The sequence below is a fragment of the Contarinia nasturtii genome, unplaced genomic scaffold (assembly GCF_009176525.2).
Source record: "Contarinia nasturtii isolate CC-2019 unplaced genomic scaffold, AAFC_CNas_1.1 Cnas_scaffold_695, whole genome shotgun sequence".
NCBI classification, from domain to species: domain Eukaryota; kingdom Metazoa; phylum Arthropoda; class Insecta; order Diptera; family Cecidomyiidae; genus Contarinia; species Contarinia nasturtii.
In genome coordinates, this window is record NW_022198046.1 from 10,748,206 (window position 1) to 10,765,827 (window position 17,622).

Sequence of the window (17,622 nt, forward strand, 5' to 3'; positions counted from 1 at the left end):
TGTCTGGCGTAGTGGTGCCAACGAGCGTTCGAAACAAAAATTAAATGTATTTAGATTTTTTAAGGTTTTCTACGAACGCGAACGAGCACGAGTATATTTAAATTTTTTTACAGCAAATCTTTATTATAACATTAACGTATGCACTAGGGTGGCCCAAAAAACAAAGTATTTAATTTTTAACATTCCAGGCCGGTTTTAGCATATTTGCGGCCTAAAAACACGATGTGGACCATTGGTTTGTTCAAGTAGGGAACCATGGCGCTACAAATTCATTGGGAAAATACCTCGATGGACCCCTTTTGGTGAATTTTGAACGATTTCTATTTTCTAAAAAAATTATGAAAAAAATACGTAGTGGGAGGTTTTTTGGTGCGAGAAAACCGAATCTGGCGTTATTTTTGCGATACGATCAATACTTAACACATTTTTCCTACAAAAATATGAAAAAATCACCACCACCAGCTTGGAGCATTATATTTCGTGCAGGACGACCACGTTGACCGCGACCACGACCACGTTGACCGCGACCACGACCACGACCAATTCTAGCGAAGGTCGGCGTTTCGGTAATTTTCGTTGGGGAAGAAGTGAAAGGTGGCTCAAAGTGAGCAATTGTGTCGTTGACAATAGTGGCTGTAGAATTTGATAATGAGTTATATTTTTAGAACATAGAAGTTGGTGTTCGTCCCCCAAATTCAAATCTTCCGCCACAACCGTGTGGTTGTTAGTGTGCGGACATCAATTATGTCTTAGGAATCAATAAATATATTGTGGAATAAGATAAAGTTATGACACATATGCATACTTAATATACAAGTTTTGTTTCTTAGATTATTTATTCGTTAAAAGTTGCATAATTTCAACGTAAGACTTTCCCCGAGTTTCCGGAATGAAGCAAATGCCAAAAATTAAATTTATTATACTCATAATGCCCAATATAAACATGCAATTAAAAAGTCCAAATGTTTCTAAAAAGATCGGAAAAACAGTTCCAAGTCCAAATAAAATGATCCAATAAAATGAAATGGCCATTGCGAGGCAAGTTTGTCTTATCTGAAAACAGTTGAAAAGCACACCATAAAATTAAATGTTTCATTTTTAACGGAGAGTTAATTTACCTTTTTCGGGAAAATTTCAGTAGTTATGATGAATGGTATGGGAATTTGTCCCAACCAACTGAAGAAAACAATACATGCAAAACAAATCGTAGGCACCCATTCGAATCCCGGCCGATTGAGCCAAAGCGAAGAACAAATTGCAAATAGGAAGAAACCAATTGTAGTTAGTATTGATGACCCAATCTGAAGTGTCTACAAAAAAAATATGCATTAATAAAAAAGAATGCTAAAGTGAAAAACACTACTGATCATGGTGAATATACAAACCCGTCGATTAACTCGTTCGACAATATTGAGAAATACCAAATTGGCGATCATTTGTGTCATTGAAATTAAGAGTGACGATTTTTTTGCAGACAACGGTGATCCCGTTTTAGTGAAGATATCGGTAACAAAACTGATGATCAACAGACTTCCTGTTAGAAAATTGAATGTCAACGATGTGAATGAGATGAACATCGCTCGTTTGGCCTGCGTTGTTACTAAATTACAAAATTGTGATTTTAGTCATGAATATTTCAGTCAGAAGATAATTAACTGAATTTACAAAAATCACGAAGTCTTATTTTTGACGTTGAATCTGTCTCTTCTCCATCATTCGCCCTCGATCCGCTCTCAAATTTATCATCTTTTTGCTTAAGAAATTTGGCCTGTTCAAGCTCGTTCAAACTTCCTTTGTAAAAACGATGCGATTTTATAGCTCGCTGAAAAATGTGGGCAAGGAATTAGAAGGATTACAAAATGAAATAAACAATATGATTCGTAAATCTTTACCTTTTCTTTGTTTCGATTCTTTAAGTATTCGGGTGATTCAGGGAGAAGAAACATAATAATCATGAAAATAATTGGCACAATCACTTGCGCTTTTGCCTGGTCTAACCAATTCAAAAAGTTGCCGAGAAAAAATGAAAAAATCATTCCCAAGTTACTGCTGGGATCATAAATACTGTTCAGTGCTCCCCTGATACTGAAAGAAGATTGTTTATTTTGAAATCGCTTTGAGTCATTTATGGTTATTATCTTACTTATCATGCGATATGTCATTTATTAGTATTGGTATGGTTACTCCGCAAGCTCCTCCAGCAATACCACTCAAAATTCTCGACAGATAAAGAAGAGACACAAGATATTCTCGAGACATAAGATATTTGATATTTCGCGCGTAAATAATAATTAGAGCACTAAGCTGATGTGAAAAATATATGTGATTTTTTTTCATTAAAGATTCATTATTGTACGAGATTCACTTACAATTAACGGTATTCCGAAAAAGTGAAGAGTTCGCTTGACACCAAACATTATGTTGAAAGGCAAAACAATAAAATTGCCAATAAATCCACCGAAATTTATCAACGACACAACAAGCGAGGCCTCGTCTAAACTCAATGGTCCCGTTGGAAATGTGCTATTTTCATTTTGAAGCTCATTGAAATTAATTGTTGACCAACCCATCGTCGAACCGAATGAAAAAGTTAACAAATTACCTGCGAATATATTGCGGTGTTAATTTAATGTGGCTATTAATATTGGCATTTCTTTTACTCACAACATAAAATGGATAGGAATTGTTTGAAAAGGGGTGATATTTTACACATTTTTCTTTTTTGTGTAATGCTATTCACTAAAATATATTTGTTGCCACTTTGAATTTTGCACTTCGTCACTAACGTTACTGTTTTAATCGAATCAAAAAAAGCATTTAATGAATAACAAAGTATAAGTAGACTTTAATCATGAATCTTCATTTATTTAAGTCGATTAAGCAGTGAATTTGTAAAATTGAACAAAAGATAAGATACGAAGAAATGTCAAATCATGCTCAAAGATTCAAAATGTCATTTTTCCTTATAACAGTTATCTATTGCCATAGATTAGGCCAAGATTACTAATTCGATGAATGTTTAATGTCTTATGCAATAAAAATAGAATGTCTTAAAATAATTTTACAGGCAATTAATTGTATGAATATAGACGTTTAGGCTCGAATTAACTGCAACTAATGATGATTTCGTATAAAACATTTACAACAACATTTTGGGTTCAAATACTATGAGATCGAGCGCATTTTTTGTGAAACTGGGCTCGGAGAGCATCAGAAAAAACATTTTCTAAAAGTTTTTTGGGGTGTTGATGCCGAATTTTCGGGTTTCAGGTCAAAAAATCAGGATAGACGTGATATCATATCCATTTCTATAATATAAATTTAATTTAATACGTTGTAAAATTTGAAAATGTTATCATATATAAAAAATCGGTCTTCTCATCGATAAAAACATATTGGCAACTAACTTTGAAAAACCCAGCGAGGGTTTTACCCAGGTATTACTTTCATCCCATGTATACAAAGTTCAATCACTTTTTTTACTGTTGCACTGTGCATGTAATAAGCGGGGATTGTTCCTCTGAAGAGGAGGAATGTTGAGAATGCAAATGAGAAGAAAGAGAGTGCTGAGGAGGTTCCTCCTCCTCAATTGAGGAGAAAATAACAAAAATAACTTTTCCTCCTCACTTTAGGAAGAAAACCTACCTCATCGCTTTCCTTATTTACCTCCTCCTCAGAGCAATAATTCCTGGTAATAAGTATGCATGTAGTAACATTTAATTTAAAACTAAAATATTTATTTATTTAGCAATTTCATAATCTCCTCATGGGACTTTCCACGTGTTTCAGGAACAAAAATTATTCCAAAAAGTGCATTAAGTAAACTCATAACCGCCAGCGCGATCATGCAATTTACGAGACCGATTGCATCTAAAATTATTGGAAATATCCACCCAAGGATAAACAGAATAATCCACATCACTGAAACAGCCAGTGCGAGACAGGTTTGACGGATCTAAAATTCCACAGAAATTTTCACAATGAAAACTATTCAAAATAACAAAGAGTTCTGTGTCACGATTGGTACCTTTTTTGGGAATATTTCAATGTTTAAAATGTATGGAATTGGCAACAGTCCCATGCAGCTAAAATAAGTGATGCACGAAAAACAAAAGGGTGCCATCCATCGGTATTCGGGTTGATCGATCCAAAATTGGCAGTAAACCGCAAACAAAAAGAAGCTACCACTTGTCAAGAATGATGAACATACATAGAGAGTCTACAAATAAATAATGCAATGGCAATTAAAGTGGTTTTTCATTTCTACACAGAAAGAAAATATCAGCCGACGCTATACGCAAAACCGACTGGTACGTGCGCTCATACGTTTTTACATCTTTTACATCTATTACCATACGACTTTTCGACTGTGCGAAGATACGCACAAAGAGTAACGAATCAGTCGAAAAATCGTATGGTCACTAGATGTAAAAGATGTAAAAACGTATGAGCGCACGTACCAGTCGGTTTTGCGTATAACGTCGGCTGATATTTTCTTACTGTGTAATGACGCATGCGTTATGTGCAAACCTTCCGATTAAACCGTTCAACAATATTTAATAGTAACAAGTTTGCAGTTAACTGTACTACACTAACTAAAATTGAAGAATGTTTCTCGGACAACGAAGAATGTGTTTTCTCGAAAATATCCGTAACATAGCTGATAATCGTCAAAGTTCCAGATAAAAATGATAATGTGAGTGATACAAAACCAATAAAAAGTGCTTTCTTTGCCTGTGGTGTGACTATAATTTGAAAGGATCATAATTAATAACATTGAAAACAGACACATTAGCAATAAATTACAAAAGTCTCGAAGAGTAAGTTTTGAATTTGTTTCATTTTCATCAATTTGTTCCAATTTTTCTTTTTCATTTTTTTCTTCAATGGGTATTTCATGAAATTCAATGTTGTCAAGGGCTGGAATGCTTCCTTTGTAGAATTTGCGCGCTTTTATGACTCGCTAAAAAAATTAATTGTTCAATTTATAGAAATAACTCGATGCTACTCACATTTACTTTTTCTTTGTTTCGATTTAACCAATATTCGGGTGACTCAGGGAGTAGAAACATCACAACCATAAAAACAATCGGAACAATCAATTGGAATTTCACCTGATCTAAGCAGTTCAAATAGTTTCCGAGAAAAAACGATATTATAATTCCAAAATTGTACCTGTTGAATTAACAAATAAAGGCGGTGATGAAATTGAATAAATTTTTCAGAGAAAAACTGTTATTTACGTTGGATCATATAAAGAGGCCATTGCAGCACGAACATTATCGTATGATATATCATTTATAAAAATGGGAATACCAATAACCAAAGTCCCGCTCACAAATCCCATGAGAAGCTTTGATGCAAATAAATAATATACATTTTTTGCATATATTGTAAGCAGTGAACTAAACTGAATGAGAAATTTGAAACCATTACATATTGAAACATATTAATCAAAAATTTTCTTACAATCATCAGTGGGCCAAGAATGTGGATCGTTCGTTTAATGCCGATCACGTTGCTCATTGGGCCAATGGCAAAATTTCCAATGAATCCACCTGCGTTTACCATTGAAACTACTAGAGAAGCATCATTTAAATTCAATGGGCCCGTTGGAAATGTGGTATTTTCCCTTTGAAGCTCATTGAAATTGATTGTTGCCCACCCATTGGCGATCCCATATGATAAAGTTAACAAATTACCTGAAAATTAAAACGGCTCTGTTTTTCTGATTTATGTACAAAATTTATATAAACTTACAGCAAAAAATCGCTAGAAATTGTTTGGTAACGGGCGATAATAGTTTACACATATTTCTTTTTGGTTAATTTTGAATATGTTTCGAACAATTTTTTTTATCCCTACAAAATCCCTTGAGTTTAGACATTAAAGCTTAATGTTTGGGTCCAACTGTGTATGCCAATTGATGAATAGATTCTAAGTTGAAAATAAATAGATTAATTTTCCCAGTGTCACTATCTATTGCAATTTTTGATAAGAAACGATAAGAAAATTACGTGTGAATCAATGCATCGCAGTAAATGAAATTTTAAACGAGCACTTATTTGTTCAAAACAATTCATGATGGTAAATCAGTTGTAATGATATAACGATATCGCGTTTTATAAGTGCTATTTCAAGTATAAAACAGAAATAGTTGATATTGATCATAAAATTATTAACACTAAAATAGACATAAGTAATAAAATGAAGCTTTTTTTTCGATAGTGGCATGAGAGTGCAATGTTTTTGTTGAAACCGTAGTAAATAAAATTGAACAATGAACACTAATGTTCTGAATTAAATTCATTATTGCTCCATTGTCAGATCTACTCACACATTGTTGATCTGATATCAATGTTGATTATTTTAATCTTTCTGAAATGAACACGTTTTTTAAAATTAAATGTGATGATAATTTGCCTGTAAACAAATCACTAGACTGACATTTAAAATTTGTTATCTTCCTCAATTGATAAGAAATGAAATCAAATGTAACTAACAGAAATAGTGACTGTGATTCACCAAAAAAAACTTTTGTAAACTGCGCAAATTGAAGTATATTGGTGACAAAGACAAAAAAGACCACAGCAGTCGAAATTTGAACGAATCAAAAGACAAACTGACATGTCAGGTAACAAGAATCTCGTTGCAAGATATTAAATTAAAATTTGATGAAATTATTAACTTACCGCAGCATTCTTTTGTAATTGATTTACTGAATTAATCTAGTTTAATGCAGAATCAAGTCTTATTATTGCACAGAAAGTAAATGACATTAAATCAACTTGAGATTATTTACCTGTGTAGATCCGTGTCTTAATTTCATGTGTTGTTGACGAAGTTTTATTTTATGGAATAAATTATTATGGGGAAGTGTTAATTAGACGGTAAATATGGAGGAAGTAAGCAAGAAACGGCGCATATTTAGAAGAAATATTTCTTGGAATGTAAATAGACAGAGTTATGTGTAAATGAGTTATTTGAAATTATGCACTAAAAACGCCAATGTGCGTCACAAATCGTCAAGAGATTGACTGATAGCGAAAAGAAATTATCAAGACTGCTACTGCATTAAAATGTAATAATGCCTTTTTTATATTATATTTAATTCATTGAAATTGCCGCCAATAAACCAATTTATCAAGATTACCCATGCCTGTTTGTGGAAAAGTTGTCATAAGGAAATAGATCAAGTGTAATTTGATAAAATATATACATTCTCTTTATTTGTTCATCCGTTTATTGCATGCTCGCAATAGTGCTGAAAATAATTATTTTTCACGTGAAACAAACAACTTTTTTTTAATATTTATTATTGTATCTATTTTTATTAAAAATAGATGGCAACGCATTTTCTACTTTATTTGTACAAATTTTTACAGTTTTATACAATTTTCTCTTTTCAATTTAAAAACAAAAGTGGGAAATTCACTTATTTCTACTGCATAAATTAATTTGTCGTCCGATTATTAGCAGCTTTGATGCCGGAATTTTTATTTTTATTTTTTATTATTAGGGTGGTCTTATTAAAACGCAAATATTAACCAAATATAATATAACTGCATAAATTTCGTATACAATTTAATCGAAATTTTCGGTTGTTCAAAATTTTCACTGGGTTTTGTCGCAATTTTTCGATATTTATCCAGCACATTTTTGTTCTTAAGAAATAATGGCAAATCTATGTCTATTCATTTGTTAAACATACTTGTTGATGAAGTGGAAATGAATCTAAATGTTTACTTCATTTTTTTGTTGTTAAAATGTACTAATATTTACCAGTCTTATAGCGAGAAATTGTGATGAATTCTAAATTATATTTTCTAACTAAATTTACTGTAATTGTCTCTATGCATATAAAACAAATCTATTTCAAAATAAAATCCATTCATTACTGACTAAAATTCATTGTTCTATTTACACATTAACGGCACATTTTCTTCATTTTTGTCTATTTTTTATTAAATAACTTGTCCATCGATTTGTCATTAAATAAATTCATGGAAATTAAGACCTCTCGATAAAATCTATCAATTGGTCTCGATTTCGGAAATTTTGTTGTTGTTAAAATCGATGTTTTTTCTTCTCAAAATTTGTCTAATACAATAGGTGTCACAGATTGCATTTAAATAACTATTTAATTACGGTAAACATCGGTCGCATATATCGTTAAATTCACATAAACAAGATTCTCATCCATTTTGGGTTTCTTGTAATAATATTATTGCCGACATTCAATGCTGCACTTTTCATATGTACATTATAGATTCAAATGGATCACTAGCATATTTTGCGATGTGTTGATGGTAAATTTGGTGCACTGACGTGCGGTGAAATGGACGGTGGTTGTGCCAATGGTGATAATGATGGTGAAAATGATGGTGACATAGCCGACGATGTGCTAAAACCAGCTATCGAATCATGACTAATTGGTGATCTAGGTAAAAGGTATTGATTCACAGAGCCCGTATGACTGCTGTTGCCACGTGTCGTTAGCACCGATCGTGGTGCAATATGCGTCAGTAACGGTGGTGGAATATGTTTTGGATGTTGTGGTATTTTGCTCTTTGTGCTTGCACCACTATTGGCACTGTGTAACGAAAGCGTATCATCTTTTAATCGTGCTATTTCTGAGAAAACATGTGCCAACGGTTGATATTGTGGACCCCAATCAAGTAAATAATCCCAATTATAACTGCCTGTCAATTCTTCTTCACTGTGAACAATTGAACTCAATGAACCTTCTATGGATCTCATTGATGGCCCAGGATTCCCGGCCACAACTGGATGATTACTATATCCACTCATCATGTGATCAACAGCCGCATCAATGCTACCAGCTGTGGTTGCCGCTTCATCAACACAACTGGCACGATCACTGCCAACGGTGACATCATTTAATTTGGCATAAATCAAATTCGTAATGTCATTGTGATGTGAATCTTCATCGAACATATGCAATGAATCGATTGGCAATGTATGATGTAAAATTGCATCTTTTGTACTGCCAACACGTGATGATGTCGATGCGCCGGCCGTTAAATTATCAACAATACCTAATCGTGCTAAATATTCTTGTGTATTTTGTACGGAAATGTCGGATTGACGTCCATTTTCCATATGCATTCCATTGTCACGTTGTAATGGTCCTTCGTTAATCATTCGAATTTCCTCATCTTCACCATCATCTTCGGCCGAACCTCTACCCGACGAGCCCGATTGCTCGGAACCAGATAGCTCGGATGTGGTTGCATTATTTGAACGTGAGCTATGTGAACATGGTGGTATTTCATCATATTTTGGCGGTGCAAATGGTCCTGAACTATTCACACTCGCATTTGCACGAATTGGAATTGTATCGAAGCTCGACGGATCCACATAACTATTTGTATTTCCAACGGTATCTGTGCTCAAATTTGGTTTGATCACTTGTTTATGCCTTCGATTTTTGAAGTGTAAAAACAAAAATACCGCACCAAAGGAAATGCATACCAAAATCAATGAGATCAATAATCCCAATGCCCAATCGGCTATGCCACTGTCATTTGGTGCACCCGAATTGATTGTACTTGCTTGATTTGTACCCAAGTTCGGTAGAGCGTCCAGTGCAATTTCAACAACTGTCATATTGGTCAAAGAACCTTGACGTCCCGATGATGCGGTCACAACCAAACTCATGTCACGACCAGCCTCCAAGGTGGCAGCCGCATTATTCAGTTTTCGTTTGATCATGATGGCACCGGTTGTTCGATTGATTTTAAAATATGGATGCTGTGTGGTCAATTGATAAACAACACGTCCATCTGGTCCTTTGTCACGATCCGTTGCCAATACACAACAATACACAATATATCCAACAGGCAATGTGTCCAATTCAGGTGTTGCCAAACCAAATCGATATGTACGCTCTGTAAACTGCGGACTGTATTCGTCTCTGCTATCGATCATAATGCGTACTTTTACATAAGCCGATTTGCCACCAATGTCGGTTGCTTTGATTGCAAAAGTGTATCGATTCTTCTGTTCATAATCAAAAACAGCATTTGTTGTAACGATGCCGGTGATTGGATCGATTTTAAATAATTTCCATGCTTCATCAACATCAGATTGACCAATAGCCGCCGATGATTCAATCGAATAATTCAATTTTCCATATTTTCCCTTGTCCAAATCAACGGCACGTGCAGTGAAAATGGTCACTGCAGTCGGCTCATTTTCAGCGACAAATTCCAAGTACTCCGATACAGCGAAATGTGGTTCATTATCATTTTCGTCGGTCAGTGTTATATTGAATTGACAAATGTTACACAATGCAACCACACCACTATCACATGCTCGAATTATTAAACTGTAGTTTGTATGGCCATGATCGTAGTCCAATTTTTTATTCACCAACAGAACACCGCTTATCAAATCAATGCTAAACAATCCATCATCATTGCCAGATGTTATATCGTATACAATTTCGGAATTTGGTGTATTTTCCAAGTCAGCATCGCTTGCCACTATTTTTGCAATCGAATATTTCAATGGCACCGATTCACTGACCACCACTTCATAATTTTCCGTCTGGAATATCGGCGCATTATCGTTTGCATCATCGATTGATACAAATACATTTATGATGGTTGTATTGTCATCCATTTGATTTGGAATTTCTATATCGTTCAAAGCCAAACGTAAGCTATATGATTGTGTCGTTTCACGATCCAAATGTTTTACCAACACCAAAGCATTGTGCGGCTGAACGATGTCAAATGTATCATTATCATTTCCTGATATTATTTGATAGATGATATTTTGATTCGACTCCAAATCACTCTGGTCAGCACTGGTTAGTTTTAATAAAATAGTTCCCAATTCAGCATTTTCCATAATTGTTGATCTGAAAACAGAAAAGTAATGTATAATTAGCTGTTTTTGAAGTGACCATAGCTTCTGACTAGGGGTCCGAGGGGTTGGATTAACATCAGACAATATATTTAGCTGCCGTCATCTGGATATTTCAGCTCATCTGGATGCCGTCAGCAGATGATGCGAAGTGAAGACAACAGAAGTGATTGTTATAGGTATATAAGCTTGTTATATACTGGTATTACTATAACAATCACTTCTATTGTTTTCACTTCGCATAATCTGCTGACGGCATCCAGATGAGCTGAAATATCCAGATGACGGCAGCTAAATATATTGTCTGTTTAACATTGAGACCACATTGAGAAATAACTCCTTAAGAAATTTCGGAAAAATTCGATTTTTTAGGGTTTCGAGGGTTAATTGGACCCTAGATTTTTCGAAAATTCTGAAGTTACTCACACCTCCCGTTACTCACACCAAATTCAGAAGCTATGGAAGCGACTCGAAAAGTATCGTAAACACTTACCGATATTGATTTTGTATGAAATTTGGTTTTGCCAAATTATTTGGAATCACTTTAATTCGAACAGCAGTCGTTGATTTGAGCATTGGAATGCCAGAATCAGTGGCCACGACAGATAGTTGAACATCATTTGTTGGCAGCTTATTCACTTGGCTTGCGTTTGCTGTTATGATGCCCGTGGTCTCGCCAATATAAAAGCCAGACACTGGTTTAATCAACGAATATCGTTGTTGTGCATTTTTATCACTGTCCGAATCAGTTGCGTTCACTTTCAGCACTTCAATCATTCCGCTTGATGATTTCACTGAATAAAAAAAACAGTCGAAAATTAATAAAATAAACGATTTATTTTGAAACAAGAAAATTACCTGAAATGGTTGATTGATACATCAGTTGCGTGAATTCGGGTGCATTATCATTTTCATCGGTAATGTGAATGGTAAGTGTTGATTGTGCCGTGTACTTTGAGTCGGATGCGAAAATTTTCAATTGGTATTCCTGTCTCATTTCATAGTCTAGTGGTTTCTTAAGTAAAACTTTTCCGCTAAAGCGATCGATGGAGAAAAGAGCAAGTGCATCTTCGTCAGTATGGACTTCGTCAAATGAGTAAGCCAGTGCTGGATAAGTATCAACATCATTTGCCGATGCCACCGTTAGTACAGTTCCAAGTTCCGTGCCTGATGAATTAGAGGAAAAACCAAACCATTTCCGAATTATTGTGGAAAAGAGTCTTTGATTTGTATATATATGTGTGTGATTTTTTTGTGCTTACCTTCGCCAATATTGATGACATTGTGTGGTGGAAATGTTGGTTGGTTATCGTTCACATCGATGATATGAACATGGATGGTAGCCGTGCCCGTCATCTGTGGTATTCCTTCATCGGTGGCAATCACTTTCAATCGATACATATCTCTGATTTCTCTGTCAAGCACAATATTCGTTTTAACCGTGCCACTAAATGCGGGCTCAATGACAAAAGCATTATCATGATTCCCATCGACGATATGATACAATACACGTGAATTGGCTCCCTGATCAATGTCAAACGCTTTGACTTGCATCACAAATGTGCCTTTATTGTTGCCTTCCCACACGCTTGCTTCGTACTGACGTTGTGTGAATCGTGGCGCATTATCATTTTCATCTTGTAAATGCACTACAACCGTACAATAGCCATATAAAATGGGCGAAGTATCGGTGCGAGCAACAACAACCAAATGAATACCATGTTTATTACGCTCTTCATAATCTAAACTAGCTGAATTTTGTACTTTGATTTCGCCGGTTTTTGCATCAATTTCGAATGTATCATGATCGTTGCCACTTTCAATGCTATAAATAATCTTTTGTCGTCGACCATCGCTGCGTACAGCATTTAAATGAACAACTGAATGACCGCGCGGTACATTTTCCATCAATGATACGGTATAAATTTCATTTTGAAAACGTAAACTTGGTATATCCGATGGAACATCACCAACACGTAATTCAATTAAACCCATTGTACTTTGTGGTGGATTGCCTTTGTCACGTGCAACAATTTTCAAATGTATCAAACGACCATTGTCTTCTGACAGACTTTTTGTGGCTGTTAAAATGCCGGTGCTTGGATTCAAACGGAATTTGTCATTCATTGTATCGCTGGCCAAACTATAGACAATTTCACCATTTGGTCCGTCATCCATATCACTTGCCGACACTTGCATCAATTTCTGGCCTGGCTGTACAAATGTTGAAATCTGATTTTTAAATGGATACTTGTCGAATATGGGCGCATTATCATTAACATCTTCAATGAAAATTTGAACGGGAACGCTTTGTTCGCGCGCATCATACAAACCACCATCTGTGGCCACAACCATGAAATTATATTCACGAATCTTTTCACTATCCAAGGCTCTGTTATAGCAACAAAAAATAAAAATAAAAATAAAAATGGTCGATGTGTTAAAAACTTAAGGAAATGTTTCTAGAATTTTTTTTACAAGAAAATGGCTTACCCCGTCGTTGTAATGACACCACTGCGATTATCGACACTGAACAACCAGTTGGTTTCGTTAGCCAGTGAATAGACGATTTGTGCATTGGTACCAATGTCAGCATCGGTTGCTTTGACTGTCAAAATTGGTGTACCAATTGCAATGTCTTCGGCCACCGTCACTATGTATTTGGGTGAATCGAATTTTGGATTCGAATCGTTTTGATCTTCAACAGCTATTGAAAAATTACATACGCCCTGATATGTGAGCGGTGAACCACGATCTTGTGCAGTGATTTGTAAAAAGTAACGTGCTTGCAATTCACGGTCCAGTGGTCGGGCGGTTAATTCACCTGTATGCATGTCGATGCTAAATTTATTCCCGAAATTTCCACCTGAAATGTAAAATAAAAAATGAAATCCACGTTGCCATTTATATAAATATATAAATTGAGTAGTGTCAATATCGATGCCATTAACCGCAATCCAATGTGATAAAAATTGTAATGAATTGTAAATTGATATATGCACATTTTATATATATAAAAATAGACTTGATGAAATGAATTGTAAACTGAACAATTAAATGAAATAAATGCACACGATAAATATGTTACCTGTGATGGTATAAATGATGTCACCATTCAAGCCATCGTCTAAATCAGTTGCGACAACTGTGTGAATAATGGCTGCTTCATGATTCTCTGGAACGCTTAGTGGATAACATGTTCCCGGTCGAAATTCGGGCCAATGATCATTTACGTCGTTAATTTTAATCACAAGCGTTGCCACATCAAACAATGTCACTGCATTTTTATTCGATTTCGAATAGCTAAAACTATTGCCAAAATCAGTGGCAGCCGCTTCTGTTACATAAATCGGAATTACGTAGACATCTTTTGTTTCGCGATCAATTGGACCACGAGTTGTCACAATGCCACGGGTTGAATCGACAATAAACAAATCATCTCCCACACCGGCTGGTATCTCAAACATTAGACTTCGGCCTGCAAATTCATTTATTTATTGAGTAAATGTTAATTTAAATGGAGGAAAATAAAATTGTGAGTCGATTGAATTTCGAATGAACAATCATCAATGAAGCACTATAAGTGCATAAATTCTGTAATACATTTGTACTTCCTTCCAATGATTATTTATTTCGAAATGAAATATATTTTATTTCGAATCACACTATTTCTTTTTCTTTTTCAATTTCAACTTGTTTACTTCTTTTTTTTAATTCAATGTTTATCAACTTGTTGGCCAGTGAATGGGAATACAAAACATATTATGTGTCACCACGAAAAAGTATTGAATTACAATTTATTTTTGCAATCAAGTTTTTTTCTTGTTAATTTTATTTCTGCTTACAAGAAACAACATATCGGACAAAAAAAAAACGCAATTTTATATGCAATACATAAATTGAAAAGCGAATGTGGTGTATACACTCATTGGTGATCATATTAAATTAAATAAATCTAAATGTAAAATGATTATTTGCATAGTTTGCAATAAAAAGAAGTTGAAAATTACCTGCGTCAGAGTGATAGGATTTGGCGGTGACACGAGCAACAAAAGTGCCCGATGGTACGTTCTCCGAAATGTTTGCATAGTAAATTGATTCACTGAATTTTGGTGGATTGGTTGTTAGACCTTGTACAATAATTTGTGCATTGATTTGTGTACTAAGTGGAATGGGTGAACCATTATCAGCGGCACTGATCACGAGATTATGTTTACGACTGTTGCCGTTTGAAATCATATCGTTCGATGCATTCGTCAAAAATGGTTTATGCAATTTGATTGTTCCTGTCATTGTATTGATACCGAATTGGCCTTCTTCATTTCCACTAATGATGCTGTACGAAATTCGACTGTTGTTATTGGAATCCTTGTCGGTAGCAATGACACGAGTGACCACATCACCAATGCTTAACGATTCACTAACATAAATCAGTGCATTATCAACATTTGGATAAACAAAAATGGGTCCATTGTCATTGGCATCAATCACCATGATGCGTGCCGTTACCAACGAGCTCAAACGTTCACTCAAATTTATCGATTGATCGGTGGCTTTTACAACCAACAGATATTCGGTGAGATCCTCGTAATCGATGGGCAAAAGTTGTGTTAATGTGCCCGTCAACGGGTCAACATTGAATGTTTTTCGATTCCATGGCATTTGTTGAACGAGCTCATATTGAATGTTACCATTTGGACCGAGATCAAGGTCAGTTGCTGTGAAATTATACAATGCCATACCGATTGGTGAATTTTCCATAATGTGAATTTCAATTGGATCATTTGGCCATTGTGGATAGTTGTCATTTTGATCGATGATTTCAATTTTAATATTGACTGCTGAACTTTGTGGATTATTTGTGGCGGTTGTGTCAAGAGCGCGCACTTCAAGTCGATATTCACTTTGTTGTTCACGATCCAATTGGCGTGCAACAACCAATGAACCAGTGCTGCGATCGATATCGAATGCATTTTCAATGACATCCGTCGAAATTGAATTGAGCGTGTACGTCACTTCAAGCATACGATTCGCGGCTATCATATTATCGGAGTCAGATCGATCAGTGCCGCCAATAAAACCAACAATGTAACCGATTGGCGCATCTTCACGAACCTGTTTAACGAACAAATAGACAGAGAGTGAGTGAGTGAGTGTGTTTTTTTTCATCATCATCATCATCTCATTCTTCTTCTTCGTTTAATTGTGTAATGGTTTTTTTTCACTCGTTTTTCTATCCATTTCAATATTTTTTTTATTTTATTTTGCCATCAATACGAATTGATGACACTTAAAGTGGAAAATCCTCTTAAGTCGGATAGAAAGATAGAAATGTACACAAAAAAACACAGAGGCTTTTATCTTTTAATCAGAATTGAGTATATTATTGAAGTTAACTTTTTGAAATAAAACAGAGGGAAAAAAAGAGTGTACCTTGTAAATCAAACTGGAGCTGGTGAATGTTGGACGGTTGTCATTCAAATTGAGCACTTCAACGCGAAGTAAACGTACGGTTTGTTTCGATGGTTTGCCGCCATCATTGGCTGCAATAGCCAAACGATAAATGCTACGCTCTTCATGATCTAATGCGACACGAGTACGAATTATGCCGGTTGATGAATCGATCGAAAATAATCCATAACCGTCAGAATCACGTCCTTTTAATATCGAATACGTGATGCTGGCATTGTATCCATTGTCGCGATCAATGGCCCGAATTCGAACAACATACGTGCCAGGCGGTTGCTCTTCACGTACACTCACCACATCTTCTTGTGGATCGACGATTTCTGGTGCATTATCATTTATATCATTTATTTGAATGCGCACCTGTGTTCTCGAACTTCGAGACGGCGTTCCTTGATCACGAGCCTCAATCACAAAATCATAAGATGCATGCTGTTCACGATCTAATGCTTCTCGCGTTATTATTTCACCTGTTTTTACATATTTTAAATTGATGAGAATTTTTTTTTTATTATACAATAACATATATAAAATTATCATCATTCCCAATTAAAATTAAATGGAAAATTCAAAATGAACGGATTTGAAGTATATAAGTACATTGAATTTACCTGTATTCGGATTTACGTGAAAGCTTGAATTATCCGGAATTAAGTTGTATTTGAGTTCAGAATTTATTCCCAAATCAACATCAGTTGCGGATACAATTCCGACAACGGTGTTACGCCGTGCATTTTCATCAACCGTAAATTCATATGAATCTTGTAAAAATGTTGGATCATTATCATTTGCATCAAGTACATTTACAATAACATGTGTGGTTGCCGATGCGGATGGTGTACCACCATTATCATTTACAACAACCGTCAAATCGTAATAATCACACGTTTCACGATCCAATTCACTGCGCAAGTAGATCCAACCATTGTTTGGAAATATGCCAAAAATATCGGTTATATTTGTAGCCGTTTGAATATTTCCTTTTGATGCATTCGATTTTGAACGTTGTTTTTCGTTCTCATTTTTTGATTGGAATATTTGCGAGCCGCTCACAATGCGATAGGTTAATCGTGCGTTGTTACCAGTATCCAAATCGGTTGCCGTTACTTGTAAAATCTATGGAACAATTTTAATCGAAATTGCAATAAATTAGTAATTTTTTCTTGATAAATTAGTATTCTTCACAAAAAAAATTTAATTTGAAACTTTTTTTCCAACAACAGAAATTTCGAACGAAAAAAAAATGTTGAAAATTTAAAAAAA

The 17,622-nt window shown here is 35.0% G+C and overlaps 2 protein-coding genes across 2 annotated transcripts in view; both read right to left on the minus strand.

The window, feature by feature from the left end:
• Positions 1-817: 817 nt before the first annotated feature.
• LOC116340647 lies at positions 818-5,937 on the minus strand. Its single transcript, XM_031767242.1, has 18 exons — positions 5,761-5,937; positions 5,470-5,702; positions 5,244-5,410; positions 5,019-5,175; positions 4,807-4,963; positions 4,531-4,745; positions 4,028-4,219; positions 3,750-3,955; positions 3,646-3,688; positions 3,484-3,520; positions 2,665-2,790; positions 2,370-2,602; positions 2,144-2,304; positions 1,893-2,085; positions 1,666-1,822; positions 1,386-1,600; positions 1,119-1,310; positions 818-1,053 (listed from the first exon to the last, which is right to left on the minus strand). Exons 1-18 carry the CDS (start codon positions 5,810-5,812, stop codon positions 832-834), a joined length of 2,958 nt encoding a protein of 985 aa, XP_031623102.1. The 5' UTR covers positions 5,813-5,937; the 3' UTR covers positions 818-831.
• Positions 5,938-7,406: 1,469 nt separating this feature from the next.
• Positions 7,407-17,622, minus strand: part of LOC116341455 (protein dachsous) — an 89,721-nt gene continuing 79,505 nt past the window's right edge. Inside the window, exons 6-14 of the mRNA XM_031768568.1 lie at positions 16,971-17,475; positions 16,327-16,829; positions 14,904-16,008; positions 13,982-14,371; positions 13,387-13,759; positions 12,156-13,285; positions 11,752-12,060; positions 11,387-11,687; positions 7,407-10,888 (exon numbers count right to left, since the gene is read on the minus strand). Coding sequence (XP_031624428.1) covers positions 8,284-10,888; positions 11,387-11,687; positions 11,752-12,060; positions 12,156-13,285; positions 13,387-13,759; positions 13,982-14,371; positions 14,904-16,008; positions 16,327-16,829; positions 16,971-17,475 — 7,221 coding nt within the window. The 3' untranslated portion in view covers positions 7,407-8,283. The remainder of the gene's footprint in view (positions 10,889-11,386; positions 11,688-11,751; positions 12,061-12,155; positions 13,286-13,386; positions 13,760-13,981; positions 14,372-14,903; positions 16,009-16,326; positions 16,830-16,970; positions 17,476-17,622) is intronic.

What these genes read in the sequence shown, in the direction of transcription:
- LOC116340647 (XM_031767242.1), bottom strand. Translation starts at nt 5,812, where the DNA reads ATGTGTAAACTATTATCGCCCGTTACCAAACAATTTCTAGCGATTTTT. An exon ending in TTCTTGGCCCACTGATGATT is followed by an intron (nt 5,411 to 5,469) that starts GTAAGAAAATTT and finishes TTTCTCATTCAG; the next exon opens with TTTAGTTCACTGCTTACAAT. An exon ending in TTTTCGGAATACCGTTAATT is followed by an intron (nt 2,305 to 2,369) that starts GTAAGTGAATCT and finishes TTTTCACATCAG; the next exon opens with CTTAGTGCTCTAATTATTAT.